Source organism: Orcinus orca, chromosome 10, assembly GCF_937001465.1.
Source record: "Orcinus orca chromosome 10, mOrcOrc1.1, whole genome shotgun sequence".
In the NCBI taxonomy this organism is placed as follows: Eukaryota; Metazoa; Chordata; class Mammalia; order Artiodactyla; family Delphinidae; genus Orcinus; species Orcinus orca.
The window spans coordinates 88,942,063-88,952,566 of NC_064568.1; the positions used below are offsets into that span (position 1 = coordinate 88,942,063).

Below are 10,504 nucleotides of genomic sequence, written 5' to 3' on the forward strand. Positions count from 1 at the left end.
TAACAGGCATATTTGTTCTTAATCTGTGGGAAACAATTCTAGCCGCTAGTAACTCTGGGCAAGTCAAGGAGAAAGCAGCTTTAGGACCACAAAGGTGAAAAAAAGATCAGCCCGCAGGTTTCATCTGTAAGGAATTCTGTTCGTGTTGCCCCTCCCCCTTTTAAAAATTCAAGACAAAGGGTGCTTATTTAAATGGGGTAAACTCAGAAAATTCCTAGAAAGCATGTACAGTTGACACATACTCAGCTGACAGCATCCTTTCAGGGTTAGGGCCTGCAAAATCTTGGCGAGAGGAACTTAGTAATTATTCCTCAATAAGATGGCATTTAACAGGTCTCTCTGAAACTCACTTGTTTCAAAGCTAAGGCAGATGGTGTAGTTTCTAGAAACCATAGGGCCCTTCCAATCTTAGGCTCTGGGCATAATAATGACAAAAGTCAAGATTTAGGGTTCAGTTCCAGCTGATTTTATTTCCTTCTCAAAAAAAGTTATTTACAGAAGGTATATATCAACAATCTGACAGGCAGTGAACTTGACATGATTAGCTGGCATGATTTTTTTCTTTTTTTTTCCCCCAAACATTGTTTTTTGTGGCCTTGAATTTTAAGACAAATATTCTACACGGCATATTGCACAGGATGGATGGCAAAAAAAAGTTTAAAAACAAAAACCCTTAACGGAACTGCCTTAAAAGGCAGACGTCCTAGTGCCTGTCATGTTATATTAAACATACATACACACAATCTTTTTGCTTATTATAATACAGACTTAAATGTACAAAGATGTTTTCCACTTTTTTCAATCTTAAACACAACAGCTATAAACCTGAACACATATGCTATCATCATGCCATAAGACTAAAACAATTATATTTAGCGACAAGTAGAAAGGATTAAATAGTCAAATACAAGAATGAAAAACGCAGTACATAGTGTCGCGAACTCAAATCGGCATTTAGATAGATCCAGTGGTTTAAACGGCACGTTTTTGTTTATAAAAAAAGTGCAAAAAAGATGTGGTTTACAAGTTAAAGCTACAGGATCCCTTTTTGCTGTAAATGCCCCAGTTTTAAAGCCTCTGGATAAAACAGTATTTTGCTTAAAAAATTTGTTTTTCTTAAAATCATACAGTGTTTGGCTAATTCTCCTCCCCCTTTTTTATAGGACTGAGATCGAAGGATGGACACTGGTGGCAGGTTAAGGGATACTGTCACTTTAAGAAGCCTGCAGATTGAAGTGTAAACATGGAGAAATTAGGGGCTGATTTTTTTAAACTGTGAGATATTAACCAGCCGCCCTATTATAAAATCAGGAAATCCAAACAGCGATTTACACCGATTAACACCCCCTTTATATATTTTTTACAAAAATACACTGAGAAAATAATCAAACGTTTTCATCTCTCTTGTCTTTTTTTGTTTTTTTAAAAGTGTCAAAAGTCTACATTTAAATATAAAAAATTAAAAGTTAAAACTCTAGCCCTTCAGTGAAGGAGACGTAAAATGGCGTGGGTAACAACAACTACAAAAAAAAAAAAATGAAAGAAAAGAAGGAAGGAAGGAGTAAATAAGGAAGTAAAAAGAAAAAAAAACAAAAGAAAGAAGGGACAAAATAAGAAAAAAAAATGTTTGGCCAGTATAAATACGTCCACATATAAAATGGCATCTGATTACATTTACAAGGAAAAAAAAAGAAAAAAAAAACGAGGATGGAGCATCGGTGAGGGAAAAAAACACGTCTTCTCATTTACACCTATAAGGAATAAACACATACACACTGAGAAAAAATTTGGTCCTGAATTGTTTTTTAAAGTCCAGCACAGATTTGAGTTGCGTTTGAATCCTTTAAAGAGTTAAGAATGAAAAAAAGCTGGTGATAATTTCTGTCGTAGGAATCAAACATAGCGCCATCTATCTGCTTTTTATATTATCCTACACTATTTTAAAAACTGCTCAACAGTCTTATACAGAAATCTTTAAAAGATAGACAGGATAACATGCTATATTAACCCCACCAGTGAAATAATCCAACACCATCACGATTCCGATTAAGAGAAGCAAAAAACCTTTTTTTTTTCCCCCGACACCACTCGCCCTCCACTGCCCCGGTACCACATCAAACAGTCTCCTCTCCTCCGCGCCTGCGGGCCTTGAAGTCTCACCTCACTGATTTCAGAGATGCGGGAGGCGGAGGCCCAGGAGACGCCGCCACCTTCTCCCCAACGTGCAAATCCATTTCAGTTTTATTATTCGCCCCTGTCCAGTTCGTGTCTTTCTCCTCCCCGCCCCTCGCCCTGGCTGGTGTGGCTTTCCAACTAGGTTCTTGGGTCATTTCCGAGCGCCGGTCACTCAACATCTCCTCCTCCGGCTGCAGGGGCAAGAAAAAAAAAAAGAAAAAAAAAAAAAGTAGAGAAAAAAAAAAACCCCTCCAAAAACAAAACGGGAATTCGCCAGCGTGGAGTCTCTCAGTCCCGGCGCTCGGGTCCGTGCGACCCTCCAACATCTGCCGTCGGTCAAATTCGACTCCCCGGAGCCTTCTGTCTTCTTGCGCGGGGGGGGGGGGGGGGTGTTGGCGAAGAAGTATGGGGGCGGGGATGCTGAGAACAAAACGCCCCGGGGGCGCGTTGGATTTTTTTTTTTTCTCCTCCTCTCCGGATCAAAAAAAAAACCAAATATAAAATACCAAGGGGGCGATGAGAGAGGAACGAGATTCCTTCAGTCTCTTAGAAAACTACCAACTCGGCTTCTGGCCGGGGGTGCAGACAAGTCCGGAAGCTCGTTGGAAGCGGTGCGGGGCGGGGGGGGGGGTCTCTTCAAGCAAAGGGGAGGAAACTCGAAGTCGCTTTTTCGCCATCAACAACAACATCAAGAACAACAATAAAAGGTCGCCCCTGTCTACCTCCGCCTCCGCCGCGTCCCTCCGGCCGGGGAGGTGGGGGATGGGAGCGCGGGTCCCCAAACGCCGCCGCGCTGCTCTCCGACCACCGGGACGCGGCCCAAGCCGGCCCTGCTCACTTTTTTTTTTTCCTTTTCCTTTTTCCTTTTTTTTTTTTTTCTTTTTCCCTTTTCTCTTGCAACTCTTTCTCTGTCCGCTTTTTTTTTTTCTTTTTTTCTCTTTCCTCTCTGCTCCCCTCCCCCGTCCCCCGGCCCTCTTCTCCCAGCCCGCGCGCCCTTCAGTAGGTGAAGACCAGGTTGGAGATGCTGGACTCCAGCCAGTCTCCCGAGATCATCTCGCTCACCTCGGGCGTGCAGTAGTCCGGGAACTCGAAGTGCGAGCCGGAGCCAGGCTCGAAGTTAAAATCCAGGTCCCGGTCCAGCGCCGACGACGAGCTGAAGCTGCCCAGGGACATGCTCTCAAAGTTTGAGCTGGGGTTCAGGTCGAGCAGATCGTCTTCGAACTCGTCGTCCGAGGACGACGAGCCCGAGGAGGAGGAGGACGAGGAGGAGGAGGAGTGATGGGACGAGGCCGACGAGGACGCGTGCGAGGGCGCGCTGGACGGGGCGGGCGAGGCGGCGCGCAGGCTGGCGTAGCTACGGTGGTCGGCGGGCGAGCGGCCGGCGGCCGGCGACGAAGCGGCGCTGCTGCGGCCGCTCAAGCTCGGCCCGTCGGGCGAGCAGCCGGCGCCCCCCTCCTCGTATAGGCCGAGGGGGTCGCTGGGGTCAGCGCCCGCGCCCACGCCGCCGACGGGCGAGGACGACGCGCCCAGGCCGCCGAACAGGTAGACGCGCTTCACCTTTTTCTCGGTCAGGTGCTTGCCCGGGGCCGCGAGGCCGGCGGAGGCCGAGGCCGCCGCCGAGGCCGAGGCGCCGGGAGTCCGCGTCTTGTACAGCGAGTGGTGGTCGGCAGCCGCGGCGGCGGCGGCGCCTAGGGGCAACAGGGCGGCGGCCCCAGCCTGCTCGGCCGCGAAAGAGGAGGAGGAGGCGGCCGCCGCTTTCCCGCCGCCCCCGCCGCCGCCCGCCAGGATGAGCTTGGCGTGGGGCTTGCCGACCCCGCCGCCCGCGCCGCCCGCCACTTTGGAGCCGCAGCTCTTTTTCTGCGCGGGTTTGGAGTTGGCGCCGCCGCCGCTCGCGCCGCCGCCTCCTCCCCCCGCGTTGCCGTTCCCGCCCCCGCCGCCGCCCCCGTGGCCGCCCCCGCCGCTGCCACCGACCTTGTCGCCCTTCTCCCCCAGCTTGGAGGAGGAGGCGGCCGAGGAGCCGGAGTTGGCGTTGCCGGACTTCACCTTCTTCCTGGGCCGGTACTTGTAGTCGGGGTAGTCAGCCATGTGCTTGAGACGCAGCCGCTCCGCCTCCCGAATGAAAGGGATCTTGTCGCTGTCTTTGAGCAGTTTCCAACGTTTGCCCAGCCGCTTGGAGATCTCGGCGTTGTGCATGTCGGGCGACTGCTCCATAATCTTGCGCCGCTCGATCTGCGACCACACCATGAAGGCGTTCATGGGCCTTTTGATGTGCCCGCTCGGCGTCTTGCACCAGCTCGGGTCGTCGGCCTTGCCGCCCGTGGAAGCGGTGGAGCCGGGAGTGGGGGAGGAGGCGATGCCCAGCTCGAGGCCGGCGCCCGAGTCCGAGCTCTCGCCGGCCAGCAGCGCTTCCGTGTTCTCGGCGTTGTTGGTTTGCTGCACCATGGCCCCGGCTCGGCGGGCGCCCACGCGCGCTCACACCCTTGCGGCGGCCGCGGCGCAATCGCCGGGCCCTCCCGGCTCCCGGGGCCAAGCGCACGCCGAGTTGGGGGACGCGCGCGGCGGCCGAGCGGTCGGCTCAACTCCCGGCCGGGGCGGAGGTGGGCGAAGAGAGAAAAGTCTCCAAAAGATGCGGGGCGGGAGTACTCCGCCTCTTGCAGAGGAGTTATAGTTCCCAGGCTGGAGAGTCTCCCTCCCTCTCTCTCTCGCTCTTCTCTCTCTCACCGCGCCGCAGTTTGCGCTGTCTCTCGGCTCCTGAGTCCTGGAGACCGTGCTAAAAGTGGAGAGGAGTTTCTTGAATGCTGGTTGCTGAAGCTTCGAATGCAAGTTTTTCGCCGCCTCCCAGGCAAGTCTGTTTTTTTTTTTTTTCCTTCCCCTGAAGCAGTTGATTCCAGTTCACGAGCGCTCTCAGGAGCTCAGGAAAGCGACATAGTCTCTATCACTTAGTCCCTCTCCTACAATGCAAAGCAGAAAAGACTCTGGCTCCAGGACTCTCTGTGGGCGGAATCGGTACTGAGGAGTTTGTGCAATTATTTTGTTGCAAGGTAGGAAGCCAAAAAGCCTTCATGCAACAGACTGGCATGAATAAATGTATGTTTCCCCCTCCCTTCTGTAAGAAGGGAGCTGGTAATGGCAGAGTTCCTCCAATGCAGACTCTTAAAGAGCGTGCAAGAACTAGAGACCCGGGAGCGAAACAGGCCTCTTCCCCTCACACACTGTTTCCCTTGCTGCAGCTTAGAGCAGACCCCAATTCCGCCTCGCGTCTCTTTATCCTTTCCCAGTCTTGGCCGCGGCCAATCAGCCGCTGTAACCAACGCTTCCTTGAGCCAAGCCCCTCCCCTGGGCTTCCCATTGGCTTGGAACCCGATGCAATAATAATCTCCGCGTGCAATGAGAAGCTCCAAATCTGACCTCATTCCAATTTACAGAGCAAACTTTTTAAAAGGGCTAGAAGTACAGCTGAGATTTCTGCTGCCTCTTTTCCTTTTGCTGTGCGTGCCTGCGTGTGCGTGTGCGTGTGTGGTGTGTGGTGTGTGAAGAGGATGTTAATGCATGAAATTATTAAGAGGAGAGACGGAAATGTATTCTAACCATTATGTTAGATAACAAGGGGCTTAGAAGGGGGGGAAGGGTGAAATACTGTAAATGGAAGCTCTCTGCTTAAAAGCCAAGTGATTATTTTTATTAGTTCTTTTCAGTATTGGAATAAAGAATCAGCCTCTAGTGCAAAATCTGTTCCTCGGCTCCTTCATAAAGCCAAGGATGTAAAAGGGGGAGGGAAAGCCATGACAATAAATCAATAGATATTGAAAATCATTAAGAAAGCGGTACCTAGACACCTGTCATCACAGTTATTTTAACAATTCCAGGTACAGCACAGATGTTGAAGTATTGTGTAAATCCCTTCAGAGCTATTTTGGTACTGTTTGTGGAAGGCAGAGAAGAGGAATTTTTGCAATAATTACTTGCTCTCTTAACCAAACAAGGGTTAACTATGGTCATTGAATGATTTAAACTCCCCTATAAATCCTGGATAGCCCAAACAGAGGAGCTTTCCACTGGAACATATTAGGCAGTGTTCCATAGTTAACTCAATGGGAGAATTTCCGTAGAGTTTTGTGTAAGGTGATAATGGTGAGTAAAGGATGGGAATCAATTTTACTTTCTAAATATGTGTTTTCCACATTTTCAAAATTAAAGATAGCTTCACTCTCCATCCTTCTCTCCCCCACACCCTCCTCCTCCTTTCCTATATATATATATATATATATATATATATATATATATATATTCTCCTATATGTTTGTTACTTCAGTCAAGTGGAACTAAAAGGCCAAGGCAAAGAGAAACTGTAGAAAGCAGTGGTAACTGGTAGCAGAAGAGAATGGAAACTCTGGATTTATATTAGACCCAGCTGCTAGTCCTTCTTACTGGTCCTGTGACCCTGGGGATGTGACCAAGTCTCAGTTTTCCTCATCTGTGAGGTGGGAACACTAGGAACTACTTTATATAGGGTTGTTGTGAGGGTTCAATGAGCTTGATGTATAATAAGCCATCAATGAATGCAATTATCCTTCCCTTGATAATTCAGATTCCAGAGACACTCCTTAAAGTAGAAGCAGCATGTTTTTCAAGAGGCTAAAATCGAGGATGGCCACCAATGTAAAAAAATAATTACAGGTCATGGATGTGAACCGTCCAAGGACCACAGTGGCAACCTTGTCATCCCAGTGATTTGAAAAGAAAATTCATGCGCATCGTGAAGAATGCGGCAAAGAAAAGGTGCCTAGGTAGTCAGAATACATGTTAATTTGGCCACGTTTGTTCCAAGGTACGAAAATTAAAATTCTAGTAAAAATTGGTCTTTCCTAACACCATAATAGTAAACTGTTTTTCTACAGGCCAGTGATAAGTGGTTAGGTAGGGCTAACCCAACACAATTAGGTCAGCTTTAGATTCAGATCAAACTAGTGCTAGGCAGCAGATTTCTATTTATCTTGTCAAACTTTTGAAGTATGTAGGCTGGCGAGAGGCCCAGGTTGTCAGATTTAGAATTTTACTGGAAAGAACACCCTTTGGAGACATCTGACTGGATCTCTGAGGATCAACCACAAGCAAGAATGTTTTTGTGGGTAAAAGCAAATAATTTTTGACCAGTAGTTACCCAAGTTATATATTTTTTCCTTTAGAAGGAGAAACAAATCTTGAAAACAAAAAAAACCCCACAGGCACCTCTTTTGCATATAACAAAGTTGGGTGTGTCATCTCGCTTTTCATTTTCTTTAGTATTCCCATTACAACACACCCCTACATGTTATCAGACATAAAAATTACTCTAAGAGGTCTGTTATTTATAAAATCAATATTTTCACCAGAATAAAAAAAAGAATAAATACTACATTTATTTTGGGATTTGCACCAACTAATGATTTGAGGGTATGGCTAGTTTGTGATATTTCAGTCAAGGTGAGTGAATAATTTAATCAATGTAATTGATTATATTTCCAAAGCCATTTATGAGTTTACCAGTGAATATGATCAGGGAAAAGTGGAAGTTAATCAAAGCAGTCAGAGTACTTTTGTTTATGTTTAAAGCACGCACACACGCACACACACACAAAAGCACACAGAGTTTTTAAAGTGTGTACTAAAAATAATATCCACTGGCCTATTTCTATTGTTAGATGTATTTTCTATACTTCAACAAATCTAATCGATGTCTTTAAGACATACCATAGTTACATGCAAACTGCCAATGAAACTAACATCCCCATGGTTGTAAGACATCTGAGATGTTAAAAATGAAGAAGTTCTTCTTAGAATGAAGAAATATATTAGTAATTTGTATTGACTATAAGATTATTATAGTATATATGAATGCTTAGACTTCTAAAGTAGGTTTGTTCTTATGTGTTAGTAGTCCTCTTAAAATGTAAGAAAACATGTGACAAATGGCCTTTTGTTAAAGTCATCTTTCTCACCAACTGAGTATGTGCACACTGGAATGTGTTAGGCCTCTGAATACCAAATAATGAGATAAGATTTCTGTGTTCTCATTACCTAAGTTCATATGCTTTGTAACCAGTTTTCCATTACTGACATTTTTTCCCAAATACCAGATATTTGGTGGCCCCTACTAAATCAGTACTCAGTGTTCCCTCTGCTGGCTTTGCAGTACATGAAGTAATTCTTAATGCTACTCTTTAAGCCATATTAACAGTAAACCAAGATAAAAAATTTTGCAGAAAAATTCCTGTTTTAGAATAATGGACTAATTATCTTTATTAGCAATGATGCTAGACATTCCAAATTTTGAATTAAGGTAAATATTTTATTTAGTTTCCATTGAATAATGGAACTCTATTTTGAGATGTAATGTAATATCTGCTAATTCATTTCTTTTCTTCTGCTCTCACACACCTGCACAACATAAAATCTCACATCCATAAAATGGTATGGGGTATAGATGGAAGTAAGATTCTATCCTACTGCTAAATATATTTCTATAGTATAGAGGGAGAAAAAGAGCCTGAAGGGAAATTAGTTTAAATCTCTTGGATTTGAACTGATTTGCAAGATTTTGCCTTGCCTTGGTTGTAGAAATTGTGATTGTAGGACCTGGTCTGACCTGACAACTATTCAGTTCAAAGAACATAAAGAGGGGGGTGGGGAGACCTGTCTTTGTTACTTTAGCAGACAGGGAAGAAGCCTCAGAAATTGGATGTCATTGGCCTTTGCCAACTGAAAGGCCCCAGGCTTTTTGGTTCCACACCTTACGGAAAAGAACCCTCCATCCGAAGCTGATTTACTTCTCAATCAAGTAGACAAACATAACTTGCACTTCATCTTTTTGGGCTGATGAAACTGTGTTGGAACTGGACTTCCCGGGGAAGGGGTGGGGTTGTATTGAAAAACAATGTATGGAAGTAATTCTTATTTGCAAAATATCAAAATAGGATTTGAGGTAAAATGAAGTCCACGAATTATTGTTACTCTTAGAATAAATTAAGAGATAAGAACCCTGCATTTCTGATAATTTTTACCATTTTCTTTCCCCTCCCAACCAGTAACTGGCACCTGGTAGGTGTATGTATGTATGCACTTCATACCACCGCTAACTCACTTTTCCTTACCTTTCATTTTCTCATGAGAACAAGCAAAAAATGAGTGTTTGCACCGGGCCACGTAGATTTGAAGCATGAATACGAGCTTCTGCCCCATTTCGCAAAGCAGAAGCAAGGCACACCCATCGGGAACCCGGGTTTGCTCTGCCACCAGCCGGCCCCCAATCCGGGGAGAAGCAGCCGCCAGGTGGCAGCGCTGAGCCTCTCTGCGCCCACGAGCAGACGTGGGAAAACGTGGGGACGGTCGGACTTCTTTCTTCTCCCCCTTCCTCCCCTCCCGAACCCCTATCATCCTCCACTACTCTACCTTCTTTAGGTAGCAGTTTCAACGATCAGCGGTTAATAGGGTGTGTCGGTGAATTCTGATCTTTTAAAAATCATAAATCAGAGTTTAGGGCAACGAACCGCCGCCTCCTGTTCAATTGTCAGAAGCTCCCAGAGACTGGGGACGCCAAGGCTGGCTCCCGTTTGGATCTACTAACTGAACCGGGAGATTATCAATTACCGTGTCAGTATCTTGCCGAAGTTGGAACGAGTTAGAAGGCTGTCTCCGAGGCGCGCCTTTCTTAAGGACTAGGAAAGGCTGCCCCTCCTCCTCAAAAGATGGTTTCCCCCGGCCCGAAGCCTCGCCGAGCGCCGCGACTCGGTGGCGCAGGCACCGCGCTCTTCCTGCCCTGAGCTCGGCGAGGATTCGGCGGGGATTAGCGGTGCTCAGTGTCGCTCCGCCGCGGCGGCTGAGCCTCGCCTGTCGATTACAGTTACAGGGAGGAAATAAATTGGAATCGACTCCGGCTGTGCTTTTTGGAGGAAAGTCTTTCCTACTGTAAACATGTTTCGGGCGATCCTGTCAGCAGCACTTTAACACCCGTCTTCCGTTAAGGGTTTACGACCGGGGAAGAAGCCGAAGAGACACACACACACAACACACACGCCCCCTCACCCTAGACAGCTCCTAGCCCTCCTTTGAAGTTGCAATTGGCCGCGCTAGCCAGGGGGTGGGGGGCTTGTTTCCCGGGCGCTCGGCTCCTCCATCCCCACCCCCACCCTCAAAGCCAGCTGGGCCCTCGACCACCTTGCCCAGTTCCGTCCCTGACCGGAACTGACAGCCACTTGGCCCCTGATCTCCAGCGCGCCCACTGCCTTCGCTCTGGACGCCTGAACGCTCTGTGCGCGCTGTGCGTCTGGAACCCACGCTCCGGCTGGCATGC

At 47.2% G+C, this 10,504-nt stretch overlaps 1 protein-coding gene across 3 annotated transcripts; it reads right to left on the minus strand.

The window, feature by feature from the left end:
- Positions 1 to 443: 443 nt before the first annotated feature.
- On the minus strand, positions 444 to 5,619 carry SOX4 (SRY-box transcription factor 4). 3 transcript variants are annotated; one of them, XR_007479889.1, is made up of 3 exons: positions 3,238 to 5,619; positions 2,161 to 2,807; positions 444 to 1,751 (listed from the first exon to the last, which is right to left on the minus strand). XR_007479889.1 is itself a non-coding variant. In XM_049716365.1 (2 exons), exons 1-2 carry the CDS (start codon positions 4,615 to 4,617, stop codon positions 2,730 to 2,732), a joined length of 1,458 nt encoding a protein of 485 aa, XP_049572322.1. In that variant the 5' UTR covers positions 4,618 to 5,619; the 3' UTR covers positions 444 to 2,729. The 3 variants fall into 3 exon arrangements, 2 of the variants coding, with proteins under 2 accessions (XP_049572322.1, XP_049572323.1); XM_049716365.1 differs by having other exon boundaries at positions 444 to 2,807; XM_049716366.1 differs by having other exon boundaries at positions 444 to 5,617.
- Positions 5,620 to 10,504: the final 4,885 nt, after the last annotated feature.

Coding starts and splice junctions, on each gene's coding strand:
- SOX4 (XM_049716365.1), bottom strand. CDS start 4,617: ATGGTGCAGCAAACCAACAACGCCGAGAACACGGAAGCGCTGCTGGCC. Junction 2,808..3,237: donor CGGACTACTGCACGCCCGAG/GTGAGCGAGATG, acceptor TTGCTTGAAGAG/ACCCCCCCCCCCGCCCCGCA.